The sequence below is a fragment of the Caloenas nicobarica genome, chromosome 1 (genome assembly GCF_036013445.1).
Source record: "Caloenas nicobarica isolate bCalNic1 chromosome 1, bCalNic1.hap1, whole genome shotgun sequence".
NCBI lineage: Eukaryota > Metazoa > Chordata > Aves > Columbiformes > Columbidae > Caloenas > Caloenas nicobarica.
This window is the reverse complement of record NC_088245.1, coordinates 151,968,933-151,988,943: the sequence shown is the minus strand read 5'-3', so window position 1 is coordinate 151,988,943 and position 20,011 is coordinate 151,968,933. Positions and strand designations below refer to the sequence as shown.

The 20,011-nt window shown below is 40.4% G+C and overlaps 2 protein-coding genes across 4 annotated transcripts in view; one reads left to right on the top strand and one right to left on the bottom strand.

Moving 5' to 3' along the window:
• Nucleotides 1-3,413, bottom strand: part of DCUN1D2 (defective in cullin neddylation 1 domain containing 2) — a 29,080-nt gene extending 25,667 nt beyond the window's left edge. Inside the window, exons 1-2 of one of the 2 annotated variants that reach the window (XM_065652427.1) lie at nt 3,324-3,413; nt 533-749 (exon numbers count right to left, since the gene is read on the bottom strand). In XM_065652427.1, the coding sequence (XP_065508499.1) occupies nt 533-749; nt 3,324-3,326 (220 nt within the window). In that variant the 5' untranslated portion in view covers nt 3,327-3,413. Of the gene's footprint in view, nt 1-532; nt 750-2,798; nt 2,959-3,323 lie in introns of those variants that run through there. The other variant, XM_065652517.1, reaches the window with a different exon arrangement.
• Nucleotides 3,414-3,491: 78 nt separating this feature from the next.
• Nucleotides 3,492-20,011, top strand: part of TMCO3 (transmembrane and coiled-coil domains 3) — a 34,845-nt gene continuing 18,325 nt past the window's right edge. For both annotated transcript variants that reach the window (XR_010607669.1, XM_065652258.1), the window contains exons 1-7: nt 3,492-3,885; nt 4,209-4,303; nt 6,621-7,157; nt 11,651-11,830; nt 15,623-15,814; nt 17,190-17,318; nt 19,102-19,194. Coding sequence is in view for 1 of the 2 variants with exons in the window: in XM_065652258.1 (XP_065508330.1) it covers nt 6,711-7,157; nt 11,651-11,830; nt 15,623-15,814; nt 17,190-17,318; nt 19,102-19,194 (1,041 nt within the window). In the remaining variant the exon portion in view is untranslated. The remainder of the gene's footprint in view (nt 3,886-4,208; nt 4,304-6,620; nt 7,158-11,650; nt 11,831-15,622; nt 15,815-17,189; nt 17,319-19,101; nt 19,195-20,011) is intronic.

Sequence of the window (20,011 nt, the reverse complement as noted above, 5' to 3'; positions counted from 1 at the left end):
GAGTTTCCACGACTAGTATTTTAAGTTTTCTTATTTGACTGTTTTGTCAGACTCCTAGCTGTAACGTTATCTGAAACATTTTATTGTAATGTATAGAAATACAACTATATTTGCGCAAAATTAACTCCTCCAAATATTAGTATAAGAATCATATGTATTATTCTGCCACACAAAGTGCATTCTACATATATTTAATAGCAGCCACTGCCAATAAATCAAATAAGTTGCATAATAAGCTTTGCTCTCCTTTCCATCATATGTAGCTGATGCCATTTCCCCATGATAGGTTTAATTTCCTACTGTGAATTTACTTTAAACTCTACAAAAATACCTACAGAAGTTATGTTCTGAGCATTAAGGCCACCTAAAACCTTTTTCATTCTTATCTCACTATTGAAAAAAGAGTGAGAATCGAAAGCTGGCAATCTTTCCTTGGAAGTCCTTAAGAATGGCAGAGGGAAAAGCAGAAATACCACCCAAACAAAATAATTAGGAAAACAACAACAAAAAACAACAAAAACCCAAGCCTTACCTTTGTATCTATTATACAGTTGTTCTAATTTCTTCCTGTCTACTGAATTTTTCATGGATTCTTTGTAGTACAAGTCTGGATTCTGGAAGTAGTTGTCTGTTGCCACTTCTAGTTTCCACTCATTCTGCATCAAGCAGTATATAGCAGTCCTTTCACCAGCCTGGGTAAATGCCATAAACTGGCGGACCTTGTCCTTCTGAGACGATTTAAGTTTATGCTTTGGGATGCAAAAGAAGCAGGAAAGGCAATGAAGCTAATCCAGAAGTTTGTTTCAGCATTCTACTACTAACATCTATCTTTAAAAGGTTTTAGTTTTCTTGTTGATGACAACTTTCAGTTCAGAGTTACAGGAAGACAAAGCCTTGTTCTTATGCAGTTAAAAAGATAGCATTTTCTTCTGAAAATTGAAATCACAGCATCTATATATACATTTTTAGCAGCACATATTCTAGCAGTAATAAATTTGTATTTCTGCTTCATTGCTCACATATGCTTAAGTTTTTCTGTTCTGTAACAGCAGTAAACACAAGTTTTATCATATAACAATACGGTTATCTTCTGAAAAATATGCCTAGTGGTTACACAAACAAGAAATTACAAAGGCACAACTTATTCCCAGATTCTGTATAAGTCCTTCATACACACAGAAAAGCTGCTCAGCAGTTTTCCTAATATTTTCCTATCAACAAAGAATAACACAGTTTAATCATTTAAAGAAAAATCTCCTGAAAAAGGCAGAAGCATTTTTCACATTTTTGTTAGAAAACATCGCCAGCAGAAGACATAAGACAAAAAGAAAACAGATAAAGCAGACATCAGAGATTTGCTGAATGTTACAATGAGACTATAAAGTTGCTGTAAATGTGATCTAAAACTTTAACTCTGAAAAAGATGTTTATACTATTAACAATGTTAAACAGCAAAACTGCTTATTACAGTGGCATAGAGGAACCAATAAGATGTTCCTCTTAATGGCAGTTAATTGCAGCAACTATATCTACACAACATCCCTAAACTCGTGGAAAACCCAGGATGCTGGAACAGGGATTTTATAGGGATCAAATTTGCTATTAACATAGGTCAACATTATTCTTTATGTGAAACTGGAAGAAGGAGACAGCTTAAATCAAACTCTTTTTTTTAAATTATATTCTGACAACTTTCCAATTTTGTTAAATCACACTCTAACACATGCTCTGTGTCAACAATTAAGCTGAAAAATTTGTCTTAAGTTCCTCACTACCAGTTAAATCATCAGGTATAACAGCAAATTTACTGGTCTCCTAAAATATCAGGAGGAAAAACTGAATCCTGATTCAGTGAGCAGCAAACATAGGACCATCTTTCAGTTTACTTGTTATCTCTTGCACGCATATGGATGGTGACATCTTGACTGAAGATGGTCCTGAGACAAGAAATACGTCATGTAAACAAGATAAGGACCTTGGACTTTCCTACAAGATTTTTTCAATTTTATATAAGAAGAAACATGCAAAGTTTATTTTTATGCAAGAAGAAACATGTAAAGTTGGAAAAGAGCTGCAAAAATAACTAACTTATTTTGACAAGAAAATACACAATAATCCTTTGACTGCAAGCTCTGTGTACCTCCCCCCACCCTAGTTTTCATTAAGGTCTAACTATGAGAGTCTCTCTGCACTAAGATCTCCCTCAGTTATATAAACTTCTTTTCAGCAACAAACTTAGTGATGACCACTTCAGAATAGAGGCCTCTGACAACATTTCCAAAGTAAAAACCGTGTCTTCTTATATGTCTACTTACGCCAGGCATTTCAGGATTTTTTTTTCTAGGTTCAAAATGAAACACCGAGTTATTTGAAGAAATCAGAGATAAGAAACACATTGGACTATGCAATCTAACTACTCTGCCATGTAGGGTAGTTTCAATGTCTTGCATAGCAGGCAGTGGTACCGGTACAGTCGCCACCGAGCAGGGGGGAAGGTCTGGCAGCCGTGTTTCTAGCAGGGCTTCTCGCTAAAGAAACCCAGCCAAGGAGCTGCACTTCGCATCAAGACACGACTAAGTCACGGTTTAGGAGCCCTCTCTAAAATCTTAATGACATCCCATCGCAAATCCCGAGGAAGCGCCGAAGCTGCAGAACGCGCGGGCTGCGGCGGCCCCGTGCGCGCCCCTTCCCGGGACAGCGCGGCCGCCGCCCGCGCCGCCCGTCCCGCCGCCGCCTCCCCGCTCCCCTGCGCACCCTCCCCTCAGCCCCTTGCCCCGGGAAGGAAATTTGCACCGCACCTTTCCCGCTGCCGCCGCTGCACCTGCCGCGTCCCGGGGCGGAGATGGGGGGGGGGAAGCCGGCGGGATGGACCCTCCCGTGGCGGAAGGCGGGGCGGCGGGAGCGAGGGACACGGGGCTCCCGACAACCTGCCCCGCCGGCCCGAAGCCCAAAAAAGGGAAAGGTACGCGCCGCGCCGGCTGCCGGCGCTCGAAATACCCGCGGCGCCGCCCGCCCCGCCCGGCCCCCGTCCTCCTCCCGGTGACCTTCCCCGCTCCCGGCCCCGGCGGGAGGGCGACTCCGCACAGTGTGTGTCCCCCGCTCCGCGCTCGCCCGGCCGCTCGTCCCTCCTCACCCCCAGCCCCCCCGCCTGGCGCCGTCCCCCCGGGCAGGGGAGCGGGAGCTGAGCGGCGGGAAAACGCGGGGGGTGTGTGTGGGGGGTGCTCGGCTCGCCGGCCCACTTAGTTGAGGGTTGTTGGGCGTTGTTTGGGGTTCCCCCCGCTCCTCAGTTTCTCTGCCTCCCCGCCCCCGCTCCAACAACCTACCATGTTATCACCGGCGCTTTGACCAACTTCACCGCCCGGCGCCGCCTCCCGCGCAGGCGCGCACCGGCCCGCCTTGGCCGCCTATCGCCGGCCGCGCTCCAGGGACAAGGCGCAAAGGCGGAGCGCGGGGTCGAGGTTCGCGCCCGCCGCGCCGCCGGAGCCCGCGGCCCTCCCGGCACCGCCGCCCGCGGGGACAGGCGATGTCCGGGGGGGCCCAGGAGCGCCAGAGCGGGGACTACGCCTCCCGGCGTGCGCCGCGCCGGAGAGCGGCCGGAGAAGGGGGGTGCGGGGAATGGGCGGAGGGAAGAGTCCACTGTTACGTTTCCCATCCCACGCCGCGAGGAGGCGCTCGGACTACAGCTCCCGTCCGACTTTGCGCTTAAAGGTGCCGCACGGGCGCGCGGTGACCGGCGCAGGGTGAGCGGGGCGGCCGTTGCGCGGGCGGGAGAGGCCGTTACCAAGGACGGGGCTCCGCGGCGCCTCACGTCAGCGGCCGCCGCCCCTTGCCATCCCGGCCTTGCCGCGCTCCCCTGAGCGCTGCCGGCCTCCCTCCCTTCCTCAGGTGAGCGGGGCGGAGGGAGGAAGCAGCGCCCGGCGCCGGCCGCTGTCTCCGTCTCCTTCCCCTGGGCGGCCGGGCCGGGCGCCGCTCTGAGGTGGGCGGTTGGCAGAGGGGGAGTGGGGACCGTGCGGTGGCGGCGGGTTTGGATCTACTGCCGCGGGGCCGGAAAGTTGAGTTACCGCTGCGGAGAGCGCCGGCCGGGTGGGCTGCGCGGGGGCCGCCTCCTTCCCTCCATCCCTCCGCCGCCATGAGGGGGCGGGAAGGGGCTGTTCGCTCCTGATCTTCCTCCGTTCTCCCCCTTCTTTCCCCCTCCCGGCCTTCCCCAGGGAGAGGTACCGGCAGGCGCCGCCCGGAAGCCGGCCCGTGAGGAGAGGAGAGGCGGCGGCGCAGGGAGTCGCTCCCCGGCTGCCATCGCCCTCAGGTGGGTGCGTGGCGGGGCAGAGGCGCCCCCGCCTCGGCTGCCGTGCGGGGCCCAGGAAGGAGCTCGGGCTGAGAAAACCGGTGGGTGGCGGCGAACCGGCAGGTGTGGGAGGACCCGCAAAGCGTTTTGGAAGAGAGGATCAGGGCTCGTATTGGAGGCAGGGTCTAATACCGGCTGGATGAAATCCGGTACTGCTGTATCGTGTTCAGGAAGGAAAAATCGGGAACATGAGCTGCAATCCATCAGAAAATAAACGGTACTTAAAAAGGACTCCAAAGCACAGAAGTTTCCTCTGATTTGATAATTACTGGTGTGTGGAGAGGAGCGTTAATTTTTTTTTTTCCTTTCTCCTTGCACTCTGAAAGACGTTTATTTTTATATGTGAGGTCATTAGTCCCTTAAGAGCTTTTGAGCGCTACCCCAGGTGACACTTTTCCAAATAGTTTTTGTTGGCCAAGTGAAAAACACTGTTACTGAAACAAAAGTGTACTGTGCCTGAACCACGGTGGTAGGTTTACGCAGTGCAACAGTGGACAAGCTTACTAGTATAAATCTCTGCTCAGAATTTAGTTATGTGCTTTGATATGCTGTGTAAGACGTGCAGTAGAGTGTTTTACCTCTCTGCAAATGGAAGCTTGAATATGCACGAGGCATTTTCTTCCCCCTGTTTCTTGCAGGAATAGCTTGTAATATAGTCAGCAAAATCTCTCCCCCAAACATGTTAAACAGGGAGAGTATTACTTTGTATACATGAGGAAATATTTCCTTAAATATCTCTGCAGAATTTTGTCAGGTGGTGAGGATTGTTACTTTTTCCTGTTTTTCTTCAAAACAGTAATCCTTTTAAAGTTGTAAAATATTTCAACTTAATTATTTTATTCACATTAGAGTAATGTAGACATACTTCTGCTTCTTCAATTACACTTTCAGTGCTTCATTTAGAATGTTTTAGCTCTTTTTGTTGTTAAACCCTAGCCCATAGTCACCTATTGATACTTAAATACTTAGGCTTGTATTTCATGCATTGAAAATAAATAAACCAACCCACAGACAGGTTTTCTCAGTTCTCTCTGAAAGAGAGATGGGACGGAATTTTGAAAACCCAGGTAGCACGTGGCTGTGCTTGCCATCTTCCCTTCCCTTTTGATATGCTGGCGATTGCTAGCTTGGATACTTGCGATTACAGCTGCTACTGCATTGTAGGGCAAGAAGATTCCTTCTTAGGGAGACTGCTTCCAGATGAATATGTCCATATGGTGGTTCTTAAGACTCTTGGCCCAGAGATCAAGATTGCAGCTAAAGTTTTAGGCAAATACCTGCTCTGTTTATCTACTAACACATAGTATGTGTTGTGCATTTTTAGAATGCCATGCTTCAGCGATGAATGTATGTTTTGTACATACATTTACACATTGTTATATGTAGATTTGTGGTGTGCATGGTTTCGTGTTTATTTGTTTTAAAGAAAATATAACTTTGTTATTTTACAATAATGTCAGTATTTTCCTGTAGGATCTGGGGTAGGGAAACTGGTTCTTATTTTTGAAGTTATATCCTGGTTGTTGTTAAAAGTAAATATAGCAGTTTAAATATAGATCTTCAAGTAGCTTCTGGGAAATGAAGTTATGAATGAAATGATTTTACTTTTAGTGTTCTCATGACACTATTTTAAAATCATGAGGATCAATAACTAGCTTTGAAGTGAAATTCCTCAAGGCCATGTAGCTTGTCAGGTGAATGTCTTTGATCCAAACTAGTAGTGCTCAGAAGTCCAGGAAGTTTCGCTGTTATTTCTTTACTGTAGAAATGTTTCTTTCACAAGAATGATTTATAATGTAATCTGTTTCAGTTATGCTTTTTTCATTATGTTTTGTATAGTTGAGTGTGCTAATGCTTCTGGGGCTGTATAAGTAACAAATGACTACGGTGCTTTTTTTTTAGGATAGGGTTGAAAAAAATACAAGAGGCTTACTCATAGATAAGAAGGATGAGTTCTGGTGCTAGGTTGAAGTACAGCCCATGGATTGCTTTTCTCTCATCTAAGAAGAAGTGCAGATGACTACCATGTGATATGACTAAACTTTCCATTCAGTGTTTTTAAAACAAGATGATCTTTAGAAAATAGTCAAGGGGAAAACAAAAATCTATCAATAACCTTGGGCTGTTTCTTGGTTTGACAGCTGTTGACTGAGGGAGACCATATACATTCTGTTGAAGATCATAGTGTAGGATGCAGTCTTAGGTTTGTTTTCTACATTTGTTTGATATAATGGCCCAACATTATCACGTTTAATAACTGATTGGTACTCTTTTGCAGCATGGTATGCGTACTGGAGAAACCATGTAGCAGAAAGCTTTAAGTAGTTGTGGATTATCAGTCTCTCCCAACAGCAATAAAAAGTGAAGAATGAAGGCGACTGGATTTATTTCCCTATGGACGCTGGTTTCACTGCCTTGTGGCCACTTAACAAATCCTGCAGAACATGAAGATGTAGTAAAGCATGCAATAAAGCTGCACCGTGGGAAAGGAGCTGTTATCACTCAGAGAAAGCAGTGGGTGTTGGAGAGCTGCAGAAAACTGTCTGGTCTTCTTCGCCAAAAGAATGTTGTTCTCAACAAACTAAAAAGTGCTATAAGAGCAGTTGAGAAGGATGCAGGACTGTCAGATGAAGAGAAACTTTTCCAGGTGCATACCTTTGAAATTTTCCAAAAGGAGCTAAATGAAAGTGAAAACTCAGTCTTTCAAGCCATCCATGGCCTCCAGAGAGCTCTACAGGGTGATTACAAAGATGTTGTAAATATGAAAGAAAGTAGTAGACAGCGACTGGAAGCCTTGAGAGAAGCTGCAATTAAGGTTAGTTCCCCCATGTTTACTACCAAGGTATTAATATTCTACTTGGTTTTAATTTTATTATGGCACGGTTTCAGTCTGTTTTGATAAAAAAGAGGATCTACATAAAGCTTGCAATGTTTACTGTTTAAAATGGATTTTGAATGAAGTATTTGTTCTCATTAGTAAAATTACAAGTAATTCTGCTGTAGAGCTTAAGAATTATTAACTACTAGTAAGTTTTATTGCAAAGCATAATCATAAGACCTATGGCAAATAATTTAAAGGGAAAGGAATATAAGAAGTGAGTCAGTGCACGTAGCACAATTGCACTAGACAAGCCAGTGGGATTATCAGAGTGGAAATAATGCCATAAATTGGCGAAGTACTAACTGGGTTTTTTTCCATTTTAAATGAGCATTGCTCAACCGAACTATACAATTTAAACAGAATGACTTCTTGCGTTTAATTTCCGTATTCGTATAGATGTGGGTAAAATGGACATGCAAAATATGAGATGACTAGATTTTTAATCTCAGTACAGCACTCCTAGCCTAAGTAGTAGCGATTTGAAAAATAGTGCTTCCAAGAAAGAGCTGGCTGAGATAACTTTACCAAGAAAAGCATAGATGAGTAACAGCTGAGCACAAGTACTTCATGGAAAGTTTGAGTTCCCATGTCACTGCAGGGCTATTAGGGTGTGCACAATCTGCCAGTGTCTACTGGACTTGGTAGTGCTCAGACTGTACTGAAAGTCTCCCATTGAGAGAAAATGTCATGTAATTGATTTGGTATTTAAATTCCTCTTTTTTAAAATTTTTTGCTCTACCCCTCAATTACTGGAGGAATATATTAAGAATTTTATTTTCAGTCTTCTAAAAGAAGAGGCTGCCCTTGCACAAGGCAGTAAGAGAAGGAAAAAATGTAATCGGGATACAGCATCTAAAGGGCATTTTTGTGAGAGGTGTGCAGATCTTAATAGGTGAAGATGGCAAGAGATTCTGTGTTAGAAAGATGTGTGGTGAATTGTGGCAGAAGAGGCTGGTGGCAGTAGAAGTTAAGATGCAGACTTGAGAGACTGGAGTGGTCTCTGTGATGAAAACAGAGACTGGATTACAACAAATTTGGATAGGAAGTGCTTGATGTGACTTTGATATTGGCACTTAATGGTAGTGCCAGCCTCTGCTGCATAGAAATGGTAGCAACAGTCATGAAAATTACTTTTTTTTTTTCCTCAGAGCTCTTAAAATAGCAGCAATGAAGCTGTCCAGAATCTTCTTTTTCATTTACCTAATTCTTGGCAATGTTACTGTAAAATACTCAAACAATCTAATCCTTGAACCTGAGAAGTGTGCTTCTTCATTTTTCTCATAAAAGATGGCCTGTGTGTATAATGATGTATTTTAGATGTGTGTGCCATCGTTCTGCTGAGGTGAATTGTGTAGGCTTTTTTTGTGTTATCATATCAAGGTATTTACTTGAACAAGTAATCTTTTACACCCTTCCTTCTGTCATGCACATAATTATTTAAACAGAATATTTGTTGTTCTAACCTTACAATGGTTATATAAAGTGAGTCAATGCATAGTGGGGAAATGCATGCCAAAAAGATGAAAATTACATGAGATGATACTTTTTTTTTTTACTTGTTCTTACTTCAGAAGACTAACATTGGGCCAGTTTTGTTGCAGTTTCATTTTACTGTAACAAGTAATTTTTTTATGTTACTCACAAGACATCCTATCGATTTTTCAACAGTGATTGAATGGAAGATGCAAATTACTGTACAGGGTGCTGGACTCTTCCCTTAATTTTATTTCTGTTGCACTGAAGTATTTGGAAGTCTTTAATATTGGGATAGGTATATGTCTGCTGCATTTCTTGCTGGTTCTGCTGCTGGGAAAAGGTGTAGTGGAGCCATTCATGGTGGGGTGAGAAGAAGGAACAAGTACTGAGGATAGCTTCTGCCTTCCCTTGTTCCACGAACATGTGTATAGGTTCAGGAAAATGCAACAATATCTTACGTACTTCTTATCAGCTTCTAATTTTTTGAGTGCTTACTACTCAGCCAATAATGGTAGGAATACTTCGCAAATAGTGCGAAGATGTATCCTTCTCTGAATATGCTTTATTTCATCTGTGATTAAACAGTAGAGAGCAACAGCAACACTGTGGTGTTAACCAGCATTGCCCCAGTCTTCCTTAATCTTACTTCATTTTGCTCATGTTCTTCTAGGTATTCCAGTCTCCTGTTTAGTGCACAATCCTTGACTGTATTACCTTGCTTTAAAGATTCATTCATATGTACCTTGTGATCAGATGTCTCTAATCCCAGTGTGAGCTGTGGAACAGCATTTGTACTGTGATGCATTTCTGCTTAACATGTAGCAGGCTGTTTGAGATGGCTTGTCCTTTTCATGGACACCATTCTCTGTGATTGTCCCATCCTACTGCCGTGACACTGGTCTGTGAGTGAAAACAGAGATGCTATTTTAATAGACTACAAAAGCCTTTGTCTTCATTAATTAAAGGAATTTACAGTTAAGCTGAGATTTTTCAAAGCTCTTTTGCCTTACTATTCAGAGAAAGAACTTACTGAAAATTAGAGCCTTATTTATTTTGCTACAGTTTACCTCTAACTGTTCAGCCAGTTTGTCTCAGCTGGCAGAAAGGACTGATCAGCTCCCTCTGCCCAAAACCTGTTCTATTTTTGAGGGGAAAGAATCTAACTCTTTTCAGTTCCATCTCGTGTTCTAAGATGTTGCTGACTGAGTAAAGAATCTGCAGCTCATACGGGGACTGGTTTTCTACATCTTTCAAGCAATGTCTACTAGCAGAGAACAACAAATAGGAAATGTTTTTGCTTGAGGCTGTATGAGAGTGACTATGTCTTTTGCTTATGTGTTGCATAAGAACTAAAGCAGTTGACATTGGGCCAAGCACATTAATAGTTACATTTTTCTGAACTCCAGTTATTTTGGGAACTGGGTAATTTTCATCATGCTGGTGTAACTACTGTTATTCTAAACAACATCAGACAAGAGCCAGCAATTCTGTTGTTTCATCACGACCAGAAGTATTCATCTGACTATCAGGATTTTAAAAGGGTTAAACCACAGTTATAGGCTGTACTGAACATACTCTTGTCTTGGCATCAAGGAATTGATTAAATTATGTGCATCTTCTTGCAGGTTTCAAGGGAAAAATATCCATCCACAAACGTGTGGAGGAGGGGACACTCCAGCTATTTAAGCATAGGAGTTTAGGACCATTTTAGATGCCTAAGGGAGACCTATGTTCTGATTTCTAACTGGGTATGGCAGGACATCTAACTCAGAGGCAAACTTGTGTTTTCAGGGAATTCAGTCTGACCTAGAGGTTGCTTGTATTTTTGCCTGGTCTTTTTTTTCCCTTTGGTAATAACATTGACTCTCTTAAAGAACAGATGTAGAGTGTCTCTTATCTAAATACTCTCAGCATCCTGAATCTAATTGAAAGGAAGAAACCTGCCATTGCCTGTGTTTCTTCATTCATAGTTGTTCTCTCTCTCTCTCAGCCAGTGCATTTTAAAATAATGTAGTCATGTAAAGTGAAGTATTGTATCTTTTTTCAAAAAGTCCTCGAATTATACTCTATCAATACACAAAGTATTATATTTTGTTATTGTCTTGGTTACCATGTAGAAGGGGCAATATTACGTCCAGACTTGATCAGTAAATAAAACTTCTTTTCTTTCTCTTTTCGAACCTGAAACATCACAGCTTTAATCAGGGAAGCTACTGAAATATTTTTACATCATGTCAAACCACATCAGCATTTTTTCTTAATTCTGAAACCTAGAAATGGTTTTCAGAAGTCATTAGTGCAAGTTTATAAAAGATTCAAACTGTAAAGATGGACAAAGTCAAGTATTGTACTTCTGATAGGGAAAACACTTCTTGGGAAACATGAGCAGGAACCTCAGCTAGAGTACTTGACTGCTCATCTGTACTTTCTCTCAACTGCTTTTTTTTGTAGCTATTTCCACAGTTATTGTAATTTTTGAAAACTGTAAACAGACCTCTTCCCATGTTTATAGAATGGCTTATAAAAGTAAGATTCATTGTGTTTTCCTTCCAATTTGTTTACTGTAGCTAGTAAAGCTATGCTTTCAAGTTTATATGTTGTTTCCCTTCTAAAGCACTGAGTTCTAAACTTGGCCCCGAAACGTTTCTTAGAGTTCCTCAAAGTAATTCCTTTCTTGTATTTTCTGGGTTGTAACCTTGGGGCAGCTCTATTGCTTAATGCTTTAGAAAAGGCAATTGGTGCATATTTTGTTGTTTGTTTTTTCTTGCCCGTTTCCACCAATAAAAATTGGTACAAGGGAAAACAATCTTCAAATACCATCATAAAGTCTACATTGCTTTGGCAATTCCACTTAAGATATTTTGTGTCAAAAGAAGTGTACATTTATGTCAAATGTTTTCCTGCTCTGTGGCCTGGCCAGCACTTTATCTTTGTCTTGTAAAATTCAACAGGAAGAAATGGAATATGTTGAACTCTTAGCAGCAGAAAAACATCAGGTTGAAGCCCTTAAGAATATGCAGCATCAAAACAAAAGCCTGTCAATCCTTGATGAAATTCTAGAAGATGTCAGGAAGGCAGCTGATAGATTGGAAGAGGAAATAGAAGAGCATGCCTTTGACGACAACAAATCTGTAAGTGATGCTTTAGACTCAATCTTTTAATTTGTGTGCATTTATTTTTGTAGTTGATATTTGCACCATAGGCATTTCTGTTGTGTTAAATAGTTGTTAGGATTGTAGTGACTATTAAAAAAAAAAAAAAAAAAGAAAAGAAAAAAAAACCAAAACCAACGAAACCAAATACTTTTGGCTCTATGTTTCTTTTTGCTTCCCTTTAAAAAGAAGAAAGTATTTAGTGATTGAATGATTGCTTGTTAGGAGTGAGCAAACAGGAATAATTACTCCTTTTTACTAGTGATTTCTGTAGTTTTGATTTGAAGGTCCTTCCTGCAGCTGCCACTTCAACAGTGACAAGTGTGGTTCATCTCACTGACACAGCCCATGAGAGTTATGACATCTCAGTGGTTGGGGACAGAGAGGGATAACTGTGATATTTAGTATTTAGACTTTGCAGGATATGGAGTTACTATGTTAAGCGTAGTCTCCACTTTTTTTTTTTTTTTTTTCATTTTGTTGAGAAAGTTATGGGAGAACAAGAATACCTGCAGTTAGTTTTCACAGTCTGGGAAAAGATAATTGTTCAAGGTAAGGGCTTGAAATGTGTTTGTGGTGTTGCTTCCCTCTGCTTCTGACTTCCTCTGCTTTTCATACCTTGGCCTATTTGCATTGTTCGTTGTTTCTATGTTGCATGATAAACAGTATCCCTCAGGTAAGTCTGTGTGTATTTGGAGCTGGGAGTCCATCAGTTTATTCTAGTGTTCCATTGTGCTGTCTTGGGAGGCTGACTCTCTAAATTGGTCCTGTTTACGTAAATATGGGTTGCAATTTCACTTGACTTTTACCCTTGAAAGGTTTTTTGTTGATTTGCACGTTGACTTCTGAGGCAAGCACAGCTCTTGAATTCTGCTGATGAGGAAAAGCAGTTGTTCTGTCATAGAGAACCAGGCCATTTTTTAAAATTATACTCAACTGAGAGAAAGTGAAAGCAGCTTTTTGTTTTGTATGTACCAGATCGCAGCAGTTGTACCTAGTGGGAATCCTTCCTAGCAGGACCAACAGCTGGAAGGGGTGAGCTAGCTGGAGTGCCCTCTTCTGTCCTGCTGGGGTATAACGGCACGTTTGAAAGAGAGCAGGAATTCGATTTCTTCGGCAACACCTGTTCATTGGCAAAATGCCAACACATCATTCTTTGTCAGTCTCTCTCTTTGGTTTTCCACTTGTATCTCTGTTCATGAAAGAAAAGGAATAATGAAATGCAACCTGGAGGACTATCTACATCTCCGTCTTGGCAAGAAACATCTAGCATGTTTTCTCTTAAGGTGGAACACTCGGACGTTAGAACAAAGAAGCTCTAATAGAATCATCAGTAATCTGATAAAGATACAAAAACTTCTGTTAGAACATAATTGAATTGAGAAGTGTAGTGGGTAAAAAATAAAAAAAAACCCCAAAGAATCTGAGCTAACCCACTTGATGGAAGACAAAGAGTATTTGCACATCATATTCTGTTTATACAACCTGCTTTCAGGAATTGCTGTTTCAGGAAATCCTGAAAATAACTATTTTCTCTCATTATGTCCTCCAAGTTGTTAATATTTAAAAGTTCATCTCGGCTTGTGCCATCTACTCTTGCTCTTCTATCATAGTCTGTCTTTTGTCAGTTCCGTCTTTTGTAAAAGTAAAAATGCACCATAATGTCCACACAATGTATGCTTTATGTATATATTACACAAAAAAAAACCAGATTGTTTTTCATAATTGTCTTAATCTTATAGACATCTTCCCTTTTTTCCTAGTATTGTTTCTGACCTAGATTGTGAACTCTACTAGATGAGAAAGGTACTTATCCAATTGCGTTGCTTTTGTATGATCTCTGATACATTTTTAGTTGTGATGCAGAGAAGTTTGGTTAGGTTCCAGCCACACAAGCTACCAAGTGCAAAGGAACATATAACAAACTCTATATTAACTTGGATTTCCAGAAATTGAAAGTATATGCTTCACTGCTGATGTATTTCATAAGATAATTTTACTTAATGAACACTATTGCTGATGTCATAACATTAAATTCCCAAGAAGACACTAGAACTGATGTTGGCTTATTATTAGCATTTTGGTTTTTAGTTAGAATAATAGTTGTCTGCAAGATGGGGACACTGCATGGAGCAGTGAAATAATTCCAATGTGCAAGTCAGCGTAAAGTATGTTTTAAATGCAGAACCAACATTTAACAGTAAGCTCTAAGCTCTGTTTTGGTATCCCTGGAGTAGCAGTGAGGTTGTGGGAGAGGTCAGGAGCAAAGATGACAGAAAACCAGTAGGACTGGGCACTTATTGTGTATTCTGATTAGAAACAGTTTTTCATATTTGCTGACTGTAGGGAAGCCTTTCTTCTTTGCTCCAATACTGTGAGAATAGTTTGCACGTATGTGGCATGCAGCAGCTCCTGATTTCTCTGAAAACATGAAAATGTGGTTTGGTCTCTTAGACTTAGCAATGGACACTTCATTCTGGAATGCAAAATAGCCTGGTAAGTGGAGAGCTAGGGGAAGTAAAAGCAAAATACATATTAAAAAAAAAAAAAAAGAAAAAGTTTTGGGCAAAAAAGGGTGAAAAGACAACTTTGATAATACATAAAAATAAAATGGTAATCAGCCTCTCACTCCAACAGCTAAAAATGCTGACATTTGAAGCAGCTATTTTATGCTTCTAAATAAATCTGAAAACTTCATAATTTGCTTCAAATTCCCTTTTTTTCCCCCCTCTGATTCTTAGTGACTTCCAGTTCTTTAGAGGCCTAGCATATTGCATAATGTACAAAAACAGGGGAAGAGGTCATTCCTACAATAAGAGTTTTTATTTAATTATACACACACGCAAATGTAAGGAATGGAAGAAAAGGATAAAAATTGCAGGTTAAATATTGATAATGCAATATTTATCTGAACAATTTGGGGAAATGTGCTGAGGAATCAGCAAAGAAAAATAGGAGTCTGTGTTATAGATGGTGTACGTGAATGCATTTCTTCATTAAATTGGGAGGTTTTTTGGGGCAAAATACAGCAATCCAGAAGAGCTGAGTATTTTGTAATCAGTCATTGGAATAGCAATAGCCTACTCTCTTTACTGAAGTCTAAAAGAATTAACAACCTTAACTGTTTCAGAATATTGGTAAAATCTATATTATTTACGATACAGTGATTAATGAAATCATCCTAGTGTCTTTGTAATTACAAGCACTGATGACAGAGCTAGGTAGAAACAGTTCTTACCCTCTCTCCTTTGAATTTACAGGACAGGGACTTTTTCTTGACTTGGAATGCAGTTATTATCTCAGATTTTTGTGAACTGAATACCACTTTGTAATCTCTAATTGTTTTTGTTCAATGGAATAAAATGTTACATTTCAGTCTGAGCTTTTGTGTTTTAAATATGATAAAGCTTTTTTTTAAAAAAAAATCCAATTAGATGGAATTGAAAATACTGAATTGGAATTCTACATCTTTGAAGCCCTGTCTCTATTTTTTGGTTGGACAACTTGGCTAGAGAAGTCTGAAAAATCCCTCATTTTTAAAATACAAAGCTAATTACAGCCTTTTCAGTTATGGACATCAAGTTTGATAAAGAGACTGAAAGACTTCTCTAAGAAGAAACTGCAGTATATTTAGTCAGTGTCAACAAATTCTGCAGCAACTTTAAGCACAACTAATAGTCTGTCCCTTTTTATTGAATGCTTCCTTGACCTGGTTTTTTGTTTCTATGTTATTTGCTTTTTTTTTTTTTTTTTTTTTTTTTTTTTTTACAGGTGAGAGGTGTTAACTTTGAAGCCGTTTTAAGGGTGGAAGAAGATGAAGCCAACTCCAAAAGAAATGCTTCAAAAAGAGAAGTAGAGGATGACTTAGGTCTTAGTATGCTTATTGATTCTCAGAACAATCAGTATATCCTTACCAAGCCTAGAGATTCCACCATTCCTCGTGCTGATCATCATTTCATAAAGGTAATAATTTTAGAGACATTCTTGTTATTCGTTTTGGTAATATTTAGTCCCACTAGTCTGCATGTCAGTACTGCTTGATTGGATTGAATATAATTTCAGCATCTGTCCCTCTAAAGTTACCCCAGCATCTGCGATTCCCTCGTCTACTGTTGATTAGGCCAGTGTGTTCCCTACTCTTAATATAGTCTTCACAAGACTGATGATAATGATGCTGCATGAGTCCTCTCTGGTTTTATTGGATATAGCTTCTTGCACCTTTGGGGCAGCATCCTTTCTCTTGGACTGCACAGTGTTAAAGCAAGCTACTGCTGTGCCTGAGAAACCATTTGCATTTTGTCACTAGAGAGAATTCGTCATGTTTATGTCTTGTGATGAAAAAAGGGATGCTGGAATGCGGCAATGAGGAACGACACACACCGGGACGAAGACGCACACACAGGCAGAGGTCATGTTCAGGAGGGAGTGCAGAGCCAGGCAAAGCAGAGAGCTGAGCCAGACTGAGGCCCTCTTTATTAACCGTTCACAATTTATAGGTTTATGGATAGGACCTGGACTAAGAGGTTAGACAGGATGTTTTTTCAATAATTGTTATTCCAGACACACCACACTCATGTTGTGTCTGTTTCAGTCACGTTCCCACTCATTCACAGACCAGGCCCAACAACATTCACATGTCACGTGTACTTGGGGGCGGTTTTCCGGCCCAAGATACCGTTCTCATGAGCCTCGACTATCACTCCTTACGATTATGAAAAACATACTTCAGTACAACCTGTCCAAGGCCCTTTATATTTTGAGTAATTGCTGTGATTTAATTATGTTAGTATTATTTCTTCTTTGACCGTCTGGATGGTCAGGTTAGTATTGATCTTCCTTTATCATCCAGGTGGCTGGAACCGCACATCTTGCCATTGCCACACTGGAAAATACATAGACATGTTTTTTGATTGTATTTGTTCTTCATGAAGAATAACTACATTGAGATTTAAAAACCAACAAACAAACAAAACCCCAAAAGACACAAAAGTGGAATGGATGTTTCACCATTTTGTGATAAAGCAAAGTGTCATTTCCCCCACAATTGCCCAGGAAACCATCTATTTCCTATAATGTACTGAAAATATTTAATAGACTGATCAAAAGTCCCCAAAGGTACCAATTACTTACCTCATCTGCTTCATTCTCAAAACTGCAGTACTTACCCCTACAACAAAATGTTCAGGTTAGTTTACTGAAGTGGTGTTTTCTTTTCACAGGCAGTGTTCTACTTTTAATTTTACAGTGCTCTTTATGTTTTGAAAGATAGTAGTCTTCAATTTCATCACAAGTTTGTGTGTCCTTTATATTAACACATTTGTAAATCTTATATATTTAGGATATTGTGACAATAGGAATGTTGTCCTTGCCATGTGGCTGGCTGTGCACAACAATAGGATTGCCAACCATGTTTGGGTATATCATCTGTGGAGTACTCTTAGGACCATCAGGGCTAAACAGTATCAAAGTAAGTGTGCAAGTTGCTTCTTGACTGATTTCATTTGTTGAAAACTTCAGAAGTAGTTTTTAAAGAGTATGTATTTTAAAAAATAATCCCCAAACCTGGACCTTTGCAAACTGAGCCCTTTAAAATTTTATGTATTTGAATCAACTTTGTTTTTATTTTTTTTCTCCTCTGTAATCATGATATAAGGAATTGTTGAAAATGAAAGCTGAAGGTTGTGTGGTGTGTTCGTTTGTTTTTCTATATGTCTTTAATCATAAAGCCTCACATTCGAGAGCCAAATTATTTAAGTGACATCAAATATTCAGAAACTTGCAAAAAGTCAATGTTGGCAGTGGAGGAAATGTTTAAAACAAGCAATCCCCTGAGTGGCATAGCTTGGCTTCCTGGAGAGTTATTTTTCGTCTCTGTAGCTCTTTTATCCATCTTAGTCACCCTAGTTCTTTTCCAGTCTCCTGCCCACATTCCTGAAGTCTCTTGAACCTTTTTAGCTCCATCACGTGTACCCAGATTACGAGCTCAGGGCGAAACCGTGGGCTGTGGTTCGCCAGATATTGCACGGGTTTTGATGGGTGGTCTGGTGTGCGTTAACAGATGGTTTAGCCAGCAGGCAGAACAGGCATACATTAAGGTTGCATGGTAATGTCCGGTTAAGTTGCATGTGTCTATTACATTGATATCCACATTGCTGCTTGGAACTTAACTGTCTTTGCAACCACTGTTCTTATGTGGACTTTTGTTGAAAATGACTGTTGGGCTAAAAAGTAAGTAGGGATAAGTAGAAATTGTAGGATTTTTGTCACTCTCTTGTTGGAAGAGAAGGCTACAAATACTACACTTCCAAAATTTCATATTCTAAAATTGAGATGAATTAATAACCTTTGTGTCGTACATAACTTCTGGGTAGAGAAGGTCTGGGAAGCTTGACCACTTAGACTGAGAAGCAAGTTTGTAAGCTCGGCATTGAAAGAGATTCAACGATGGATTTTCAGAGTCCTAAACTGAGGAAGACGATGTGGTCAGAACAGACATAAGAGAGGTTTCTTTAGACCATTTCTTAATGAGCTGCCTGTTTCTTGTGGAGTTGTGATTGAACATTATTCATCTGGATAACGCTTATGTTGACTGGATCTCTGGTGTGTACTTTCTACTTCTGTCTCTTCTGTATTTCATTAAAAAGTTGAATGTTGGAGGAATTGAGGAGGCAGGCAGATTCTAATCTAGCAGGGAAGATAGTTTCCATCTCCACTTCTCTGTGACTGATGATGGACCCTGTCCTCTTCTGGACTGTAAATACATAGGAAAGAAATGTTAGTATTTTCTGTTGGGACAAGGAAGACAACCACTTTTCTTGGTGTTGCTCCCTTCTCACTAAAGCGGAAAGACTGGTAGTCGTACTGGTCTGAGAGATCAATGCATGGAGTCTACAGGATGGAGAGCTGAACAGCAACTACAGTCTAGCAGAATGATTATACCAATAGACAAAATAACTAGCCAGAAGTAACTTACTTAACCTATTTATTTCCAACAACCAAGCAGGCTTACCTAGATCAATGCACATTTTGGGTGACCAGGCCTATCCAACCAAATTATTTAGTAGCAGCCAGGTGATGGGGAAAAATATTTGAACCCTAAAGATGCCAAGGGAACTTCTGAAGTCGTATGACCAGCAAGTGAACTACCTGTGGCAACATAAGGAGAAACAATTTGTTTTGCAAGTGGGCTTGTAATTTGTATTATAAATAGACTGCTGTGTTGATTTTTATTTTTTTTTCCTTCCCCCAAGTCTATTGTACAGGTGGAGACGTTAGGAGAGTTTGGTGTATTCTTCACTCTCTTCCTAGTTGGTCTGGAATTTTCTCCTGAAAGATTAAGAAAGGTATTTTTATATAATACCAGTACATAACATGATTTAATTGCCGACATTCAAGGTATCAGTTATTTTTCAGATTTTTTACATTTTCCCTGATAATATACTGGTGTAACTTCGTACTTTTTGAAAAGACAAATATGAATACTGCATGATATGGCCATCAGAATTCAGCAAAAATGTACAAGTTTCTTTTGGTCTTAATTAAAAAAAAGTTATATTACAAACCAGCTAGGATTTTAGTAGTGGAAAATACTGCTGCAAAATATGTAAGAACTGTATGTATGTAAAGAGTTGCATTGTGTGATTTGTTTCTAAACTGATAGTTTTGAGTTCAGGAGACTGTAAAAGCTTTAATTGAAATGTGTTAAAATTTTAGAGCATTCAGCTTAATATGCTATTTCTAGTCTGTCTAAAGTCAAAGATAAAAATCAGTAATTCAAGGGTTCCGAAATGGTAGCGTGTAAATTGTTACTGCAGAATTTTTTGTACACTAATGTGGAGCGGGCTGCTTGCATTAATGATGGTCTTTACCAATCCTGTTTGTTGTGGGTTTTTTTGGTGTGTTGTGCTTCCCGCCCCCCCCCCGGAATCACATCAAATTACTCATTTTCCATTTGGTTGTAATATATTTCAACCCATACTGGACCTTTGGCCCTTAACTTGTCTGTAAGATCTGGGAAATTTACCTAATTCCTGATACTGAGCCTTCTGGCTTAGAATATTATCTACTGAGCATAATAACTTGAGAGTTTTAGGATGCATAGGATGGCACTCCGTTACTTCTGTGGCTCAGCACTGCAGAACCAAATAATGCATCTTCAAC